The following is a 22,001-nucleotide window of genomic DNA, read 5'->3' on the forward strand; positions in this document are numbered from 1 at the left end:
TCCCAAGGCTTGTTCGACTTGAACCGGCGCTGCACAGACCGATCGGTTTATGACATCAAAGTACCGCGAGAGCAATTCAAAAGCATAAGGAGCCGTCTACTTTCTATTCGCTCTCGCGGTACTTTGATGTCATTCACCGATCGGTCTGTGCAGCGCCGGTTCAAGTCGAACAAGCCTCCAATGTGAAGGCTGCATCCTCCGAAGTCCGTATTTGAAGGCCGATTGCGTCACAGCGGCGCGACGAAGGATGTCCCAATTCAAAGGCTGCACACTTCGGAGGTCGCATTTGAAGGCCGATTGCGTCACCGCGGCGCGATGAAGGCTGTCCCAATTCAGTTCTGCATCCTCCGAAGGCCGTATTCGAAGGCCGATTGCGTCATCGCTGCGCGACGAAGGCTAAAGCGACGCCAAATGCACCCTTCGTTTCCCCGTGAAAGGAAGGATACATAAATGGACACTTAGCGGCCTATCTTACCCTATTCTACCCCATAAGTCATCGTGCGCCGGTGACGACAGCATTTATATTTAAATGTAAGTATTATGTTTTCATTTACTCAAATAGCTAGTGAAACCTGAGTTAAAAGCCACAAGTTTTTCTTTCTTATAAACTTCATCTTAACTCCTTCGTCATCATTGCGTGGCTTCATTTGTCAGTTGGTCTGAGGCAAAACTTGTGCTAATAGGGAGCAAGGAGCAGACAGACCAATTTATTAAATTGCAATTTAAAAAATAAACTAAATAAATTAAATTAAAATTGATTGTAATATTTGCACTAGTCTGTCTAACTTGTGTAAATAAGAAATATCACTCACCCTATAAAGCCTAAAACCTAAGAAAAGCAGTAGATAAGGCAATGAGGTTTCACTTTTATGTGTTTTTGTAGTGCTGTCATGCAAGCTATGTCTACAAAGGTTTTAACCAAATTTGAGTATTCATAAATATGATTTCTGAATATGAATATGATCTTACAAAGTAAGAAAGTTGAGGTCACATCTTTGCTGAAATGTATTGTGCTGTTGTTGTTAACAAGCCATGGTTAATTTGCTCTGCCTTAGATTGCAAGTGTCCTGGGACAGGAGAGGGTGTGAGTGGAAACCCACTGCTGAAACTCGGCCCTGGTTTGTCCTCATGGATGAGGTGTTGGGACAGAGGCATTGCACCAGCCCCATGTCCACATTGCCTCAATCCCTGAGGATACACCAGGGCCGGGTTCAGCAGTGTGTGACCAAGAAGAGGAAGAGGCAGGACCAGCACCACCAGCACCAGCACCACGAAGAAGGCGAGACAGAGAGGACGAGTTTTTGGACTTGATTGGAGAAGACATGGGACTGCAGAGGCGAGAAGAGCACAGGAGAGGATGGAGAGGATGGACAGGCTGTTTTCTCTTCTTGAAAGAATGATTGAGAAATATATATATATACAGTATATAATCTTGTTTAACTTTTTTTCACTTATATTTTTTTAAAAGGAAAAAAAATTCTGTACATTTATTTATTTTTATGCAACTTTAAATGTGTAAATAAAAGAAAATTCATTGCTCTGGACATTATTTTTGTAATGACAGTCATAATTTCTACATGAAACAAATTCTTCTATACCTTTTTCCCCCCAACTATTTACAACATACGTCATACATCTGGGATGGGCCAGAGACCCTGGTAAGGCCTCCTGCTGGTGGGACATCATCTGGGATGGGCTCCACAATAGAGACCCTGGTAAGGCCTTCTGCTGGTGGACATCATCTGGGATGGGCTCCACAATAGAGACCCTGGTAAGGCCTCCTGCTGGTGGGACATCATCTGGGATGGGCTCCACAATAGAGACCCTGGTAAGGCCTCCTGCTGGTGGGACATCATCTGGGATGGGCTCCACAATAGAGACCCTGGTAAGGCCTCCTGCTGGTGGGACATCATCTGGGATGGGCTCCACAATAGAGACCCTGGTAAGGCCTCCTGCTGGTGGGACATCATCTGGGATGGGCTCCACAATAGAGACCCTGGTAAGGCCTCCTGCTGGTGGGACATCATCTGGGATGGGCTCCACAATAGAGACCCTGGTAAGGCCTCCTGCTGGTGGGACATCATCTGGGATGGGCTCCACAATAGAGACCCTGGTAAGGCCTCCTGCTGGTGGGACATCATCTGGGATGGGCTCCACAATAGAGACCCTGGTAAGGCCTCCTGCTGGTGGACATCATCTGGGATGCTCTCCAGAGTGTTTGACTGCATATTTTCACTATCCACTAAGTTGTCTACCAACAGGTTTGCAGGGCTGACTCATGCAATAAATATTGAGATACTTTATTACACTAAAATACTTTTAATAACCACTAATACCACATTGGGGAAAAACTACTAGTCATATATTTCAAACCTTAGTTAAGCAAAATTATCTTGCATACTCTAATGTCCTTAAGGCAAGAGTAAAAGTAAAGGAATTCTGCAGGAAAAAAACCTTGTCAGGGTTGTTATGATGGTTCTGCTTTTATATTACTGCATATGTTTCATTTTACTTCTGAATATTTTCAAGATTGATACATTTAAACTATATACTTTTGTGTAGTTTAATGTAAAACAATGCATCATATTGTAAAATAACAATTTTGTAGTGTTGCTGTCCCGTGTGGGAAAATTAATACTCGTTAATACTCGAAATTACTTCGAGTATTAACGAAGTATGTAGTTCCTTACATACCACCACTGGTTATTTTGAAAATTAAAGTAACAGAATGTAGGCCTATTGTCAATATTAACAAATTGTTGCTAACTACAGCTCCGTCCCATTTCAAAGGGTGCATCTGAAGCGCTCGAACCGGTCTAGCCTACAGAGGACTGTTCTTGTCGCCTAGCAACAGTGACTGACAGCTGTCGATGAAGAGCGGGAGTAACATTCGCACTGGACTTTTTATATTCAACTGGGTTTTATATTCAAATAGGGTTGAAAACCTGTGTAATATATTTACCACGGTTTATTTATGTGCATAATAAAAATAATACACTAGCCTACAAAATCGCATCAAGGTAAGAAATAAATGAACATTTGAATCTTCGGCTAAGCTGAAAGTACATGACCTGAAACATTCGTACCATGTCCTCCAGTAAAATATAAAACATAAAAATTACAATAGCCAATTCTGGCTCCATAGCTGTTTACTCAATTATATCAAATGAATTATCAGGATGGCAGCTGTCCTCTCGCACCGTTGCTTGGCGCCTGGAGCGGTGATCGGGAACACCTGGTTGTGCAATTAGGAAATCCCACGAAGGCTACATGGTGCGTCGTTCGGAGGACGCATAGGCTGCATCGTTTGAAGTCTGCGTCCTTCGAAGGATGCAGCCTTCACTTTGGGACACAGCTTGCGTGTATCCGAATATGGACGCTTTCGTTTTGTTGGCACTTCAATACTCGCCAAAGAGTAATCGTGATCCATAACAGCTATAACCATACAGTCTATGGATAACGCTATAACCACCACTTCCGCATTTGACCATGTGATATTCCGGTGTGGTGGAACATCACATCAGAGAATGTAGACGGGCTCTGATCACATGGTCCACACCGGAAAAAAAGGAAAGAGTGGACATTGCGTCACTAAGAGGCGACATTTCTTTTCCGGGACGGCCAGTTTTTTAAAAACGGAATTTCTCTGAAATAAAAAAATCTTTGGAGACTTTTGAGATATTGTAAGTACACAACTGGAGGAAATATATCACACTGTGCAAGTTATTTTCGGAAATTTTATTACAAAATAGTTACATATTGGAGCTTTAACAGTGACAGTTGGTAGCGATTAGAATTCTTTAAATCATTGATATTTCTGCCACCCTCGTTTGTATTAAACTATGGATTCAGAAATATATGTCAATTTATAACCATTTGAAAATGATGAATCAAAGCACACAAAGGCCCAAACAAAACTGGACTCATAGGGAGAGGCTTATTTATCCCCTCCACTCAATGATCCAGCATCAGGGGTCACAGTCCGGGTCCGAATCATGGGGGCGCTTCCTGGAGCAATTCTCAATTTGATCAATAAGACCTTTAAATAGTTCACTTGCCTGTTGATGTTCAAAGCACAGTCCGCCCCCCGGCCTTTTGTATTGGGTGACTGCTCTGTTTACATCAGCGATACAGATCAAATGATTATTATTATCTTTAGCTACACACCACTTGGAATGATCATTACCAGCCTTCCACTTAACCTCCCCGTTACCCAGATCAGCTTTTACAGATTTAATATTGATCACTTGATGTTGATTTTGTACACAGTAGGAATCTTCACGGCCACACTGGCGGCCCCAGGTCTGGACTCTCACATCAGTGTTGTATGTTTCTGCAATAGTGAGGTAAAGATCTCCATCTGCAAGAACAACAACACATGAGTCATGGTACAGAAACTGTCACAGATCAACAGGTTCTCACTCCCATCTGGTAAAATACAGACAATATTACACAACATACTCCACCTTTTACATGCTTTGATTATAAAGAAATCAATAAATCTTTTCCACTTGGACTTAAAAGTTCATCTTTACATTGGTGACGTTTTTTTATACATTCTGCAGATTAGTGTTCAGTTTGAGGAAATGGAAACCAAAAGATTATTTCAAATTTGGAAACTAAATTTGTGTAATTTAGCTCCAATTGTTTATAGGTTTAAAACACATTTAGTATATTTTTTACCGTATATTCCTTGTTGTGGCCTTTCTTCTTCTGAAACAAACAGTAAAATAGTTTGTGTTAGGGTTGGGTACCAAATTCAATACTTTTTTAGGCACCGAATGAATTGCCTCCTTAGCATAGAGTACTGAAAAATACCTTGTCATTCAATACCAAATTTCAATACCTAAGGAGTGAATCTCATCTGCATCAGTGAGCATTCAGCATGCTTCTACCAAGATCTAATAATTATCAGTCTAATAATAATTGAAACGTTACACGTCGTAGAGACACGCAGGTGTAATCCTCTTTATATCTGAGGCAGCTGTGTTAACAGTCGATAGTGTCCCTGACATGTACAGACAAAGCCACAGATTCGGGTAGTTAATGATTAACCGTTAAACTGTTAACCGACAAAAGGATTTTGACCGATTAATTCTGTCAGTTAAATCATTAAAACTCTAGCCTGGCTCCGCCCTCCTTCGTACTTCCGTTCAATTTTCATTTCTTTCATTCACCACTTTCAGTACCCCGTCTGGGTTTGTGAAATATTTGCCTGTTTTCTCCGGCCAAATCTTTATTGTCCAATCAACGAACAGAAGGAGTTGCTGAGAGCGATGGCGTTGAGATCATGCTCTAGTTTGTAATTCCGTAGTGGCGGCGGAGAAAGATGCGAGCGAAGCCATTCGGTCTGTTGTGAATATCCAGAAGTTAAAGCTTGAGCAAGAACAACCTTTGCCAAGTTGTGTTGGTGGCCATGATGTCTTGGCCCTCCTCCCCACGGGGTTCGGGAACAGTTTGATTTTCCAGCTCGCTCCGTTAGTGGTGAAGGAGTTGGTTAAGGCTAACGCTAGCGATGCTAAGCCGACGTCACGACCAAACGTTAGCGATTGGTTACGGCAGATCCAGAGTGGCTCTAGGCAGATCCAATAGTTTTAAAGATCAGCAGAGTACCCGCCTTCAAGGAAGTTAACACTTGTCAATGGAGAGAGGTCAGACTCTCTGGACAAATGAAATGGACCAGAGTCTGGTAGGACCAGGCTAGTATACCAGAGTCTGGTAGGACCAGGCTAATGGACCAGAGTCTGGTAGGACCAGGCTAGTATACCAGAGTCTGGTAGGACCAGGCTAGTATACCAGAGTCTGGTAGGACCAGGCTGATGGACCAGAGTCTGGTAGGACCAGGCTAGTATACCAGAGTCTGGTAGGACCAGGCTAATGGACCAGAGTCTGGTAGGACCAGGCTAGTATACCAGAGTCTGGTAGGACCAGGCTAATGGACCAGAGTCTGGTAGGACCAGGCTAGTATACCAGAGTCTGGTAGGACCAGGCTGATGGACCAGAGTCTGGTAGGACCAGGCTAGTATACCAGAGTCTGGTAGGACCAGGCTAATGGACCAGAGTCTGGTAGGACCAGGCTAGTATACCAGAGTCTGGTAGGACCAGGCTGATGGACCAGAGTCTGGTAGGACCAGGCTAGTATACCAGAGTCTGGTAGGACCAGGCTAATGGACCAGAGTCTGGTAGGACCAGGCTAGTATACCAGAGTCTGGTAGGACCAGGCTGATGGACCAGAGTCTGGTAGGACCAGGCTAGTATACCAGAGTCTGGTAGGACCAGGCTAATGGACTAGAGTCTGGTAGGACCAGGCTAATGGACCAGAGTATGGTAGGACCAGGCTAGTATACCAGAGTCTGGTAGGACCAGGCTGATGGACCAGAGTCTGGTAGGACCAGGCTAGTATACCAGAGTCTGGTAGGACCAGGCTAATGGACCAGAGTCTGGTAGGACCAGGCTGATGGACCAGAGTCTGGTAGGACCAGGCTAGTATACCAGAGTCTGGTAGGACCAGGCTAATGGACCAGAGTCTGGTAGGACCAGGGTCTTTAAACCATAGATATAGAACAATAGATATGACATGACGTCATAACTAATGGGACTAACTGGCCGCCATCTTACTAGTACTGTTTACAATTGGCACCTATAGGCAGCAAGTATGCTTATCAGCTGTGCAGCACCTAACTGCTTTACCAGAACGACCGAAGAGACCCAGGAGACTGGCATCACTTTCCACATGTCAGTAGGAGTAGATAGAGTATTTTCTCTTCTTTTTTTAACTATAAGTACAGAAAAGTTGGTGAACGAGCTAGCTAGCTAGTAACGTTGCCTAGCAACCGTTAATGGACCGGCTGAGATGTCAGTTATTGGTGATTGCTAGCTAGCTCTTAACAGCATTTATGAACAGCAAACATAATTTTAGTTGATTGATTTTTGACCTCAAATAGGACGTTAAGTAACGTTAACGTTATAACAATTGTTTTTAACACGTTGTTAATATTACCCTAAATTGACTGCTATGCGGCTGATTTCACTCAATCTGTGTTAAGTTTTCAGTTAACTTAAAGTTAACGACAAGTACTCTTCTTTACTCCTAAATCTCATTTTATAATACCTCAAGACAAATCCAGCAAGCTAACAGTACGTTAAAATGTAACGTTACACACAGAGTAAAGTTACGTTACACAAATCAACATTAGCCACATCAAGCTACTACACGGAGCCCTAACCGACCGACCAGTAACACTTAACCTTACATTTTCACCAGCTAACGTTAGCTCCCCAAACATTAGCCATGTTGAATCCTGCTGTCAGTCATCATATATTAACAGCTATTGTTGTCAGCTTACATCATGCCTTTACACGACTCTCCTTTCAGCAAAGCAAATTAAAACTTAATAATCCATGTCTTGATGAGGTAAAGTAACGTCAATCCAGAAATGATTCCTACTTCAGCAGCAAAGTCTTCGCATTACTAGCTATCGTAAATGTAATTTTTCATAACGTTAGCGCAATAAAAAAGACAAGTGCGACAAGTCAGCAGTTCTGGTGAAGTCATTATAGCCTTTATCAACAAAAACTCATTGAAGCTAGCAAGGCTCCTCAACTACTCCGTTCATCGCCAAAACAAACTTCATGCCAGTTGACAGTAAGAAAAAAACCCGCCAAAACAGGAAGTAGTAATTCAATGGAATCCAGTCTTTAAATATTTATATGTGAAAATAAGCTATTGAAAAATAGGCTATAGGCCTATAATATGCACACACACACATTTACATGTAGACAAAAAACCTGAGGTAGCCCAAAAAAAGATTATTCTCTGATTATATAAACATTTTACTCTTAAAAAACAGTCTGAGGAACAAACTGAACAAGACCATCCTATTTAAGGGCCAATAGGATGATCAAAAACTCACAAAAATGTGTATGTATGTAGTTTGTGTATGTGAGTGTGCTTGTGTGAGATAAAAATATATTTTGCACAATTTATGACATAAATAAATGTATTAATAAATTACAGTTGGATGTTTCTCTCATGTGTCTTATCGTAACTACCTCTATAGGCCATAATACTGAATCTATTTAGGATTTCTACATTAAAAAAATATTGTTTAATGTATATTAGCCATTCAGAATAACAAAGACACTTTTTACATATTAAAGGGGGGGTGAAATGCTGTTTCATGCATACTGAGTTTTTTTACACTGTTATAGAGTTGGATTCCCATGCTAAACATGGACAAAGTTTCAAAAATGAAATTGTACGTTTGAAGGAGTATTTCTGTTCCAAAAATGCTCCTTCCGGTTTGTCACAAGTTTCGGAAAGTTTTTTTTCGAGTATAGGCATGTGTGACGTCAGATGTAACGGAATTTCCTTATACGGGTCCTAAGGGCACTTCTCCGGGAGGACGCGGGCGCGCGCGCACTCGTAGACCAGAGCAAGAGAGCGAAAGCAGTTCGCCATCAAAGCGCTCTGCTCGGCTTTAGGGAAGGTTGCCATGGCAAGACAACCCTGCACAGATTCCCAAAGAACCCAGCGTTAAGGGACCAGTGGATGGAGTTTGTTTTTCCAGAGCATCATCAACGGAGTTGCGTAAGACTGTTTGTTCCCTGCATTTCGACGATGATTGTTTTATAAACAAAGCCCAGATCGACGGATTTGCAGATCGTCTAATGCTTAAGGATCGAGCAGTCACAATGATAAAGGTTCGCGGTCGTGGTTGGAACCGGATGGTGAGTAAAACTGCTTCTATTGTCTCTGTGTGTTGTTAGCTCGGCGCGTTAGCACACAGCTTTAGCTCCGCCCACACGGCCCGCCTCCAGCTGCTCGCTTTTTTCCGGAAAGACTCGGTACAGCCTATCTTTCTTTTATAAATATAATAAAACTAAAGACTTTTTGGAGATATGAAGGATGCAATACTACTCTATAGGTACTCAAGATTAACAGGAGATTGAGTGAAAATGAGCATTTCACCCCCCCCCCCCTTTAAGTTCAGGCAAAATTGAAAAAATACTTTTTTTACTTGCAATATAAATGCTAAATTATGAGATTATCTTCAATTACTTGCTTGTTCTCTTGGAGCTATATCAATCAAAATTCCACCCAAATCTCTATTTTTTGTTTCGCTCTAGAAAGGCAGAGTTGTCTTATAGTCATTACTTTGAATTAAAACCACTATTGATGTATTGGTAGGAAAATATAAGGATTATGAAGACAACATGAGCCTCTTTCCCCATTGGTTGCATTGGAAGCAATTCTAAAACTTAACCCCAGTAAGATGGCCGCCAAGTGGTTCCATCCTGGAATGGCAAGTCAGAATTACATGTCATATCTATTGTTCTATATATATGTTTTAAACAATATTATTAAAACAAAAATAAAAAGGTTATTACATTTCTTTTTGCATTGTGAAAGAAATATTTGTACCTGCTAGTCAATTTGCTAATACTAACTTTGCACTAGCAAGTTGCGTTTTAGCAGTTTTTTTCTGCTTTTCGCACAAGCGGTTTCAGAAAAGTGTCTGTGTGTGTCCACGACAATGCACGTAACATCGTGGCTGCACGACCGGTTCAAGTCTGCAGCTTTCCATAGAACACAGAAAGTATGTCCGAGCCTCCTGGATGAGTGAACTGAGACTGCTTGTCAGTTGATAATCTATTAACGAGAGTCAGCTATCAGCCAGAAAAATTCTAAATTAGCCTCCCTACCCGTACCCGACAGTTATTTAAACTAAAAACTCTTTTTCATTTGAGGCGAAGAGTCTCTGACACTTTGACAGGAACCTTTCTGAAGACTGTTGAAGCATGAAGTCAGTGAGCTTCAGCAGCTACAGACATTTCAATTTAACCAGTTCTAACAAGTCACATGCTGTAATGAATTATGATAAATGTACTTCACCACCCACCGCTGATCTAAAACTACAGTAGAAGCTTCTCTCAACCATTTCACATAACATTTGATGTTAGAAAGCCCACATTGTTAATGTATTGTTAAATTGTTTATTGGGATAAGTTCCATTCAGTAATAGCCAGTTCTCTGTAAGTTTCTATACATCCTACGCTCTTGAACGTACCATAGCACAAAACTCAATCTCGCCTAGGGCAACCAAAGGGCTAGAACCGGCCCTGCAAGCCATCTCCTCCCGTTAGCATCCCATTGACTGCCATTCATTTTGGCGTCACTTTGACAGAGAATAACTTTACATCTGAAGCGTTTAAAGACTCCATTTGTCCGTTGTTTATTTCTAAAGAAACACGACAATGTATAAAAGGCTCCATTACCTTGTACCTCACGTTATGGCTCCGTAGCAGACGCTTTTATAAAAATAGGCTAACGATTGGGTCATAACCACGAGACTTACTGTCACACAGTAGAGGAATTACCGTATAGTACAGGAGAAGCTCACAGGTAGTTTGGACTTACATTAGCTGTTTAGTTTAATTACTAATGTTAACTAGCATGTTAGTGATCAATAATTAGCCTGTGCCTATGTAACGCTCAGCCAGCACCGGGAAAGAGACTTATTATATCCTTCACTGGTCTCCGTCCAGAGACACGGGCTCTGCTGGTCCACTTCTTTTACTGTCTATGGTGAAAACTCTGTGCTGTTATGCTAGTTCTCCAGTGGATATACATCTCCTTTGCCTTTCTCAACATTCACCTCTACCTCCCTGTTTATTGCTGTGTGTAAATGACATAAGGTGAGATTAACGACATTATACTGTCTGACTGGATGCTAACGTGTACTGTTTAGATGTGCATAAGTTAATGCTATATCTGTTGTAGTTATTAGCGTTGTTAAAGCTAATAAGCTAATTCACAGTGGGTATAAGTTAGCAGAAGGTTTGATATTCGAAAAATATGACCTGTAGTAAGTAGTAGCCTGCCATTGGCAACTACTACAGCAATCAGAATGAGAAAATGTCTTTTTATAGAATTTTGGTGATTTCTTTCCTGAAAGAATCCCAGTAGGCCTAGTCTATGTCACAAGCCTGAGCAATGTAATTTGTAGACGGTCCCTAACTCTGCCAACAGCCGGAATGTTGATTGAAGTGCTGTTTTCGCTCGTAAATCGGTTGCAACGAGAAATACCATTGTGATTTGTTTTTTGATATAGTGTCCTAAACTGTCCTTAACATACTACACTCATAATGTAGTGGACTTTTATTGAAGAAACTGAATTGGGGGTAAGTCGAAAACGAATATCCTGCAAATATCAAACCTGCTGCTAACTTATACCCGCTGTGAATTCACGCTGTCTGCATGCATCATGTGAGGTGATTTGCGTATGTTATATGATTCCTGTGATATACTTGAGTACCGAATACAGTCCTTCGCTACCTTATTATGTTTGTGTATATGTATTTGTGTTACGTATGGTGTTTGCTGTAGTGATTGTTACTTTGTATTATTACAGACCACAGCTAAATAAATCAACCAAACAGGACGTCTATATCTGTGTTCTTTAACGGGAACACCAACCCCACACCTTGTCACTCTAAACCAGTTAAATTCCTGGAGACAACCCAATCTCTCCTTTTCATTTGATTTCCACAGTAAAAATGGTTCTTAATCTGATTCAAACCATCATGCAGATATCTCACCTTTATACAGTTTCTTAGCAATGCTACGAAACCGTGTTCCTCCTGCTGATGTCAGGTCGTGGATTCCCGCTCCTGGTGTTGGGTTATTGTTTGTAACTTTGATAAGCTCTTCATGGAAGTCAGCTGGAATATGATCATCAAATGGGAAAGCTGAGATGTCCAGCAGGTGTTGACCTTCGAATAGTACAAAAAGACAACATTAACATCATATTCAAATCAACCACTAAGACTATAAATATGAAGATTTAACTGAGAATATTACCTATCTTTTTGAACTCGTTGTACTTGAATGTTACACAGATAAACATCTGAGCATTTGTCATTCCGGTGGATGGCCAGAAGTTATTATCTCTTTTGAAAGGGAATTGTGGTGTGCTGTGTAAGAGCCAGACTCCTGTGTCTTTATTCATCATCACAACTCCTGAAACATCAACAGATAGACACAGAACTATAGACTGATGTTTAAAGTCCTAAAATGTGATTTCCTGACTGTTTTTAATATTATGAACTAACAGATAATAGACTAGATCAGTTGCACTGCTTATTGATTTAGTTCACTTGAATGCATCAGTAGATATTACTTCCTCAGCTTGAATCTCCTGTGGGCGACGCGAGGAGAGGAATCAAGAATGCACAAACTGGGAATTAAAGTTCTATTCACACTGAGCAGACTCTGTCCTCTGTGATGAAAACATGACGGAGGTTCAGAGAGTTGCTTTCTCTACTCACCTTTACTGTGGCCAGACCTTTGCGGAGCATTTTTTCCTGGAGGTTGATCGCTGTAGCTGATGAATCCAAAGTCTGCTGGCTGTAAATTATGCAGAATGAAGAGAAGAAAGTGTCAGAAACAATGATTTAATGATTAGGATGTACATAGTTAAAGGCATACGCCACCGTTTGTTGAAACAGTTCTTATCATGGTCTCCCCTGGCTGTAGATAGGTGAAACAGGGCTTATCACGGTCTCCTCTAGCTGTAGATAGGTGAAACTGGGCTTATCACAGTCTACCCTAGCTGTAGATAGGTGAAACAGGGCTTATCACGGTCTCCCCTAGCTGTAGATAGGTGAAACAGGGCTTATCACGGTCTCCCCTAGCTCTAGATGGGTAAAACAGGGCTTATCACGGTCTCCCCTAGCTCTAGATGGGTAAAACAGGGCTTATCATGGTCTCCCCTAGCTCTAGATGGGTAAAACAGGGCTTATCACGGTCTACCCTAGCTGTAGATAGGTGAAATAGGTCTTCTCACGGTCTCCCCTAGCTGTAGATAGGTGAAACAGGGCTTATCACGGTCTCCCCTAGCTGTAGATAGGTGAAACAGGGCTTATCACGGTCTCCTCTAGCTGTAGATAGGTGAAACAGGGCTTATCACGGTCTCCCCTAGCTGTAGATAGGTGAAACAGGGCTTATCACGGTCTCCCCTAGCTCTAGATGGGTAAAACAGGGCTTATCACGGTCTCCCCTAGCTCTAGATGGGTAAAACAGGGCTTATCACGGTCCCTAGCTGTAGATAGGTGAAACTGGGCTTATCACAGTCTACCCTAGCTGTAGATAGGTGAAACAGGGCTTATCACGGTCTCCCCTAGCTGTAGATAGGTGAAACAGGGCTTATCACGGTCTCCTCTAGCTGTAGATAGGTGAAACAGGGCTTATCACGGTCTCCCCTAGCTGTAGATAGGTGAAACAGGGCTTATCACGGTCTCCCCTAGCTCTAGATGGGTAAAACAGGGCTTATCACGGTCTCCCCTAGCTCTAGATGGGTAAAACAGGGCTTATCACGGTCTACCCTAGCTGTCGATAGGTGAAACTGGGCTTATCACAGTCTACCCTAGCTGTAGATAGGTGAAACAGGGCTTATCACGGTCTCCCCTAGCTGTAGATAGGTGAAACAGGGCTTATCACGGTCTCCCCTAGCTCTAGATGGGTAAAACAGGGCTTATCATGGTCTCCCCTAGCTCTAGATGGGTAAAACAGGGCTTATCACGGTCTCCCCTAGCTGTAGATAGGTGAAACAGGGCTTATCACGGTCTCCCCTAGCTGTAGATATGTGAAACAGGGCTTATCACGGTCTACCCTAGCTGTAGATAGGTGAAACAGGGCTTATCACGGTCTCCCCTAGCTCTAGATGGGTAAAACAGGGCTTATCACGGTCTCCCCTAGCTCTAGATGGGTAAAACAGGGCTTATCACGGTCTACCCTAGCTGTCGATAGGTGAAACTGGGCTTATCACAGTCTACCCTAGCTGTAGATAGGTGAAACAGGGCTTATCACGGTCTCCCCTAGCTGTAGATAGGTGAAACAGGGCTTATCACGGTCTCCCCTAGCTCTAGATGGGTAAAACAGGGCTTATCATGGTCTCCCCTAGCTCTAGATGGGTAAAACAGGGCTTATCACGGTCTCCCCTAGCTGTAGATAGGTGAAACAGGGCTTATCACGGTCTCCCCTAGCTGTAGATAGGTGGGCCAACGCATTTTTTGTGCATGCATTGTTTTAGTCCGGTGCAACACCGGCAGCGTTTCACTGCATCAATCTGGATAGACTTGTGCTATCAGTAAATGTATTGTTGTCCAAATAATAGATATATTGGCCCTCATTTATCAATCTTGCGTAGAAACGGGCGTATATATTGGCGTAAGTTTATGCTTACACTCCTCTCATCGCCTGATTTATGAAGCTGTGCGTACCTTTGAAATCCAGGTGTACGCAATACCTGCCCTTGATAAATGCCGCGGCTGAAAACGATCGTCATTAGAATAACACGCCCCTATATATTCAAGTCTCCGCTCCCCCCACGCCCTCATTTTACGCCATGGACACACGGAAGACGGCAAAGAAGAGAAACTTCTTTGAGAAAGAGAAAGCGAAACCAGGGAAGTGGAAAGATGCTAAATTGATTTCTAGATTTTTATTATTAATGAGGCTTATTGTTAGCCTATTTAGAAGAAGAATGTCGTATTATTATTATTATTTAAAAGAAGAAGAATGTCATTTTTATTATTTTGTCAGTCTGAATAATTTTTTTGGTCATTGAAAGCCTTTCATTACTAAACCCAGTCCGTGCACATCTGCCGGGCCTAACCCTGGCCTAACCATCGTTTCAAAGAATAGTACAACGGCGAGCGCGTTGAGTATAAACGCCTCGTCCGTTTGGGGAGGTGCGCGTGCAGTCTGCGGAGACTCGCGCTGCGGAGCCAAGTGAAAGTATAAACAAGGCTTGAAACATCAGGTGAAGCGCACAGACTCGCAACTTAAGGAATACATATGCCTACAAATCAAATGCTTTGGTGAAATCACACAAATTAAACATTGAAGTCCATGTTGCACAAAAAAACCCACTGAAGTTTATAATTACTATGTTGTTGTTTTTTTACAGTGGGTCATAATATATCATATCTTTTAGTTTGTCAGTGCGTTTTGTGGTGTTAGGAATTGTTTTTCTGCGCATTCCTGCACTCAAAACGTGCGTACACCACCTCCTGAGCTGGCGTAGGATTTGAGCGTGCCGTACGCCAACGTCCATATTGATAAATCTCAAAGTCACCGTGGTTTTGGGTGTACGCCAGGTGTACGCTGGAAATTTGGTGTACGCACTTTTGATAAATGAGGGCCAATGTATTGTGATAAAACGTGGGATTTACATCCCTAGTATGTAGCCAATCCAAAGAGGGGAACAGTAAGGTGTGGGCGTGTCAATGTGTCAAATTTCTGTGAGACGCTGCAGGATAGGTAGGGGTTTGTAACTAGACTATACATGGTCCAATCTGCCCCAAATTATTAATGCTTTTAGAGACATGGCCTGAGGACATCTACAAGTCAATAATAGTTATAGTCATAGCTCCCCCTACTAGAAACAGGAAGTTAGCCCTGATGCCACATAATGGAAACAGGAAGTGGTGCACAATTTTAAATATGTAATTTCTAGGGCTGGGCAACGATTAAAAGTTTTAATCACGATTAATCATGATTAATCGCATTGTTACACGCAAAATCCAATTTTTTTTTATTTAACCCTTATTTAACCAGGGAAATCCTTTGAGAACAAGTCTCTTTTACGAAGGAGCCCTGGCCAAGAAGGCCAGGCCAATAATGAATTCAAAAGTAGTGTATAGCGCAATTGTATTTTAAATGTTCTTCCGTATGAACTAAAGTGCCATAACATTTGTTCTGCAAACACTTAACATCAACATTTTGTTTATACAGCAGCAGTTAAATAAAATATTTAGTGTAAATCTCAACTTAAACAATGTAATAAAAGCAAATACAAAATGAAAGCTTATTGCCACTGTAATAGCAATTTTTATCTCACTGGGAAAAACAGCATCAACAGGTGTAAGAAACACTCAAAAGGCAAAATTGTAATAAAGAAGAAAAAGGTTTATTCACTGAGGATGAGTTACTGAGCCGCAGCCACCCGGCTTGTAAGTCACAATCCCGTAGACTCCATAAAATACAAACATTTTATACAGTTTCTTGGCAAAAACTCCTCCTTCCCCGGCTCCTTGTAAATTTCCAGAATGATATCCTCTATCTTGAGCTGGTTTGGACTGGTTTTCTACCCCCTGGTGCAGATCACCCTGTTCTTTGTCCCTGAGACACCAAAAGGCCTTCACTTATGACCTAAATTGCCTCCTCTTCCCTCAGGAGAGGGCCTGGTGCTTCGTTTATTAGTTAAATAACCCTGTATTCTTCTAACCAAACTCTTTCTCATGCTCAGGTATAAGTATTTTATTACCCTGTCTTCCTGTCCCTGCTTCAGCTATTAGAAAACCCTCACAGAAGCATACGGTCAGATGCTATCACATAGTTAAATGAAATCAACAAGTTTAAATGAACAAAACACAAGAACAATGAATTTTTCATTTACAGCCACTGCCAGGGCATTCATGTTATCCTGTTTGTTATATGTATATATATATATATATATATATATATATATATATATATATATATATATATATATATATATATATATATATATAAAATTAATTAAAAAAATATATATTAAAAAAACTGCCCACAAACTCCTGAGCCACAATCATAACATTAAAACAGGCAATTTCTTTCTTCTTCTTTGTGATGGTGCGTCTTGAGGGAATCTCATACCTGCCATAATTTCTTGTGATTCTCCATATCACTAATGGGCCTGCAGTCTGTAGCTATCCACTTTGCTATGGCGTTTGTTAGCTTCTCTTTCCTTTGTTTATCTATACTTCTCCTACACACTGCATCTAACATAGTTGTAGTAGTAGTTTTTTTCGTAGAATGATTTGCTGGTATCAACTGTGTGTATTTAGTGCATTTAGGTGATATTTCAGACTGGAAGTACTCCGGTGATAAGAAAATTGGTCGACTGTGCCGTCCGGAAGAACTTTAAAATGAAAATGGCCATGTACAAGTTCCGTACCCGTCTCCATGTTTGAGGTTTGTTCATTCGCCAATTCTTTTCTTTTCTGTTCCTGCGTTACTGTGCGATTCAATAATTGTCGGCATTAATTAATTAATGAGTTAACGCGATAATAACACGGTAACTTGCCCAGCCCTAGTGATTTCCAACGCTATGCACTCCATGGAGGGAATTAAGTCTAACTTCTGCGTGCAATGTCCAACGGTCATGGAAATACACGGCCGCATCGACTGGTGAGCTGCCGGCACACCTGACAGATGCAGAGTACGAGGGCCCGTTCATCGGAGCTTGGAGCTTTAACTCTGAAGTTTCAGTTTCAGTGTGTTGAACAGTTTCAACACAGCAACACGTTACTTTTAAGGAAATCTAGATAGTTGATGCTTTTATAATTAGTACAGACCATCATATCTATCCATCAGTTTGAGTCATGGTTTGATTTTCATCAAAATACAAACTGATCTGCAGTTTAAACATGATTCTCACCATTGATGTGGTAAAAATGGGCCGCAGGGTGTTTGCCAGGACACCATCATCAGCGTTGATGTGCTTATTGGGATCTTTAGAGGTCTTCCCATTTGAATCAATGTAAATATATTCCAAACCCGTGTTATTCAGTTTGGGTGCCTTGTAGATGATGTACCTGATGATGATGATGAGAAGAGGAGAGGACAGAGACTCATGAACACTAAACATGAATCTAATGTAATCGATCACATGCATGTTCAGAGTGACCAGACTTCTCTCTACACCCTGAATATATCTGGAAACAGGAAGTTAGCCTCATGTCGCAAACATCATCCGATTTACATGAAATCTATATTGTGTGGTCCACACTTGATATAAAGCCACATATTGCATGTTTAGTGCAGGGTGGCTTTTTGCCATGAAACAGAAAGTAGTTGTAATTGACTGGTGTCTCGCTAGTACCCCTGACATGCTGAGGGGTGCAAGGGCCTGTTCATCGCTGCTTGCAGCCAGGACCGGCGATTGCTATAGGCGACCTAGGCGATTGCCTGGGGCGTCAGATGTGTTGGGGGTGCCGTGTCCCCCTTAGGTCTACTTCCCATTAATAATAGAATTATGAATGACAAGCAAAATAAAAACGTCTTTATTAAACATGATCATCCTAGGGCCCCCCGACCTCTAACCCCCCCCCCCCCATCCCCCCCTCCCTCAGCCACACGTTTACTTGTCAACCTTTCACAGCCACTTCCCTAAACTGTCTCATTCAGAGACCAGCGTCCCAAATGAACATGAACAAGAGCAGAAATCTTGCTCAAACACATCTGAAATATTACAGTCGAGGGGTTTATTAATTCAATAAAATGAATTCTTGTATCATTCAGGTGAATAATTTTAATATGCACATTTAAGGAGGATACTTCCTCAACAAAAGAAGCAAAAGTGGGAAGAGTAAATGATGCTAGGCTACATGTGTGCTGACTCAGATATAATTAGAAAAGTCGATCTAAAGGAGAATAAATAGTTAAAAGCAATACAGAATGCCTGAGAGCCTTACTGCAATATATTCCATTATATTTTTATATTTGGATTGTAATCTCTGTTTCCCTTTAGATAAAGATATTTCCAGCATAAATTGATTCAGAAAAAGGTAAAAAAAATACATAACTGAATCTCACCTAGGGCAACCAAAGGGCTAGAACCGGCCCTGCTTGCAGCTTTGATTGTAAAGATTATTTTTGTGCTGAACAATTACATATTTGGGCTTGGCATGATTGAAAAGTTCCAAAAATGTGCACACAGGTCAGACCTGGTGAAAATTGCAATTGTTGGTGGGAACATTTTGCTCATCTAGAGGAACATATACATTTTTGGTGAAATTTCTTTGCCTGACGTGTGCGTGGCATGGTTGCTCTATAGTGCCCCCTAATTATTTTTTGCCTTTGACCGCATCTTTGACACCCTTAATATACTTGAATACTCACAAATGGGTCATGTGACAACAGGCCATTTTAGGCCCTTTACAGGTATGGACGCTTTTTTGAAAACCGATTCAACAGATTCCTCCGAAATTGGGTCAGCAGCATGTCAAGACTTTTACGATGCCAAATTGCAAAGCTTCGTCCTCGGACCCTAATAAACTATTTCAAAGTAGGAGAAGTAGTAGTAGTAGTAGTGCTGTCTCACCAGTCCACTTTTCCGTTGTTGTGGTCTCTGCAGGTCACGTCTTGTCCATCAGCGCTCCAGCAGAGCAGACTGACCGCCAGGAAAATCCTCCACATAACTCCCTATAGAGGTACAGTGAAATGTATCTGAAGTTCTCTGGCCCAAGTTGCAGAAGCTTGGTGACGTGGTGACTACGGACACTGTCTGGAAGAAAGAAAATAATGAATTGAATGCAACCATGATTTAGGTACCACTCTAATCCAAGGAAATATGCTGGTCGAAAAAAAAACATAAGGACTCCAGGGAATAGACTCCCCAGAGCTAAGTTAATAACAAGCATTTCTGGGACATGGATGCACACAGATGGACAGAGGCAGTGGCGTAACGAGCCAACACCGGGCCCTTAAGCAGGATTATCAAAGCGGGCCCCCCTACTACAACACGTGATGATGATACGCGCACCAAAAAAAAAAAAAAAAAAAACCACTGCCAATAACACATTGTTACTGTCACTGCTATATACACATAGGCCTAGGTCCAAATACATATAAAAAAAGATGCATTTTCAGGGCTTTCCTCTGTGCAAAGTTGTCGATCATATCATTAAGATCCAGATAGCGCGCACGGGCATTCTCAATCGCTTCAGGTGCTTTACTCGCTTCACTCTCTTGCTCCATCTCAATCTCGATCTCCCCCTGTGTCATCTTTTTAAGCTTCCTATTTTTGGTAATTTATTAATTCATTTCTCAAATTCCTCTTTTCGTTTGCGCTTTTGAAAGCCACTTTTGTGTTTAAAATTTGACGACTCCATATGTCTCAAATTCAACGTTTTTTACTGTTTTGCACGCAATGCGCATGTTCACCCGGGGATTCCCCAGTCCCAATTCGAAACAAATTACACCAAATTCATCATTGTTCGTTTCAAACATTTATTTAATGATCAGTCGAATATGTTGTTGTCATTATTTATTCAAATCAATTCGCAAATTTTTTTAAATGCGATCAGACTAAAAGTAGTAAAATGCGATAGGGGGACCCGGCTGTCAATCAATGTCTTCCAGTAACGCGGGCGGGCCCCTGATTGGTCCGGGCCCGTAAGCAACCGCTTACCCTGCTTACCGATAGTTACGCCTGTGGACAGAGGAGAGAGAAGTTCAGTGTGTCAAAGGAAAGAAGTCCCCCGGTAATCTAAAACTATAACAGCATAATTAAGAGAGACAGGTTAAGGAGAGGAGCCTGGTCGTGATAGAACTCTCCCCAACCTCTACTGTCGTATGAATGTAAGGTAGTATGTTCAGTTATTAGTTATGTCAAATACATATGAAAATCCAACTATAAAATTAAAAGATGATTTTTTAAAAGATGTACAGTCACTTTGCTAAATCACTAAAAAACACAGATATGATTCTTTTTTAAACATGGAAAATAAGACAAACATGTTCAGTTCTCTCTTGTGTTTCAGAACTATTAGATTCTGAGTAAAGATATAATTGAAAAAACTGTCTTAATTTAAATTCAGCTTCCAGATGCGAGGAAATCATCGGAGGACTGCTGAGTCATTTGATAGACTGCAGTGAAGTATTTTTTTTCATCTGGTGATGGTATCCTTTTAAAGTAATTGTATATAGTTAATATTATTAGTAACAGCTGATATGTGCTACCTTAAATCTGTCATCTCCTGCAATGAGAGGACAACAAAGCATACAGTAGAGTCTCCATTGATGTGGTTTTAATGTTTGTGGTGTCAAATATACGCCACAGAGACACAGAGCAGGTAACAAAAAGGGAACCGTCTTCGTCCTTCCACATCTATCGCCAGTTGCTATAAACCGACCCAAAAGTTTAGGTACTTTGAAAGAAAAGAAAGTACTTTGCTGAATAAGAATTGTTCTTTTACTGGTCAGCTGAAGAAAAGGCTTATTGATAATCAGATACGTACAGATTAGACTTCTGACTGCCGGCTTGCAGTTTGTCTGTTAGATTTTTACTTGCTGTCTTTATGTTATATGTTGTGTTTGTTACTTATTGTTATGCATTGTACCTGTGTGAATATTAGTCTATATATAGGGCTTTTATGTGCTGACTTTAATACGTCATTTTTTTTTTTTTTTTTTTTTTTTTAGGTTTCCATTTTAAAACTGGCCATGGACAACAGATGAAAATTAATCAGGAACTTCAGATCCATTTCTCTGGACCTCTTCCTGGGTTGACCCGGACTTTAAAACACAGGTATGGATCACAGGTTGGATGATTCTGTCACGTCTCTTATGTCAAGTTTCTGTTTAGTTGGTTTCATGTTTTCTGTTGGTTTTCTATTTCCTGTTTTATTTTCATAGTTCCTCTGTCCTTCCATGTGTTGTCTTGTCTTACTTCCTGTCTTTTGTCTTTCCCGCCTTTGTGATTGTCTTCTCCGCCCTGATGTCTTTCACCTGTTCACCAGCCCTTGTGTCACCTGCCCTTTGTTAAGTCAAGTCAAGTCAAGTATATTTATATAGCGCTTTTCACAATACAGATTGCATCAAAGCAGCTTCACAGCATTAAACCAAAATAACACAACAAGGTTTGTTTCTAGTGTACATTTATTGATTGATAAAATTAAATATCCCCAACTGAGCAAGCCAAAGGCAACAGTGGCAAGGAACCGAAAACTCCATCAAGTGACCTAATGGTGTCCTAAAACTCCATCAGGTGACCTAATGGAGAGAAAAAAAAAAAAAAACCTTGGGAGAACCCAGGCTCAGTCGGGGGCCAGTTCTCCTCTGGCATTTATGAACTAGAGGCCGGATTGTAGTTTGAACAGTAAGATTTAAAATGTTATATGAATGCCTGGCTGAAGAGATGCGTCTTTAATCTAGTTTTAAACTGGGAGAG

General features: G+C 41.3%; 1 protein-coding gene across 1 annotated transcript; it reads right to left on the reverse strand.

Annotated features, from left to right (window-relative positions):
* Positions 1 to 3,718: 3,718 nt before the first annotated feature.
* On the reverse strand, positions 3,719 to 19,246 carry LOC307156958 (deoxyribonuclease-2-beta-like; the record flags this gene model as incomplete). The annotated part of the gene is made up of 7 exons (XM_079868688.1): positions 3,719 to 4,360; positions 4,684 to 4,713; positions 11,602 to 11,775; positions 11,864 to 12,022; positions 12,331 to 12,409; positions 17,487 to 17,643; positions 19,152 to 19,246. 7 exons carry the CDS (start codon positions 19,244 to 19,246, stop codon positions 3,969 to 3,971), a joined length of 1,086 nt encoding a protein of 361 aa, XP_079724814.1. The 3' UTR covers positions 3,719 to 3,968.
* Positions 19,247 to 22,001: the final 2,755 nt, after the last annotated feature.

Source organism: Squalius cephalus (genome assembly GCF_949319135.1).
Source record: "Squalius cephalus genome assembly, chromosome: 4".
Taxonomy (NCBI): Eukaryota; Metazoa; Chordata; class Actinopteri; order Cypriniformes; family Leuciscidae; genus Squalius; species Squalius cephalus.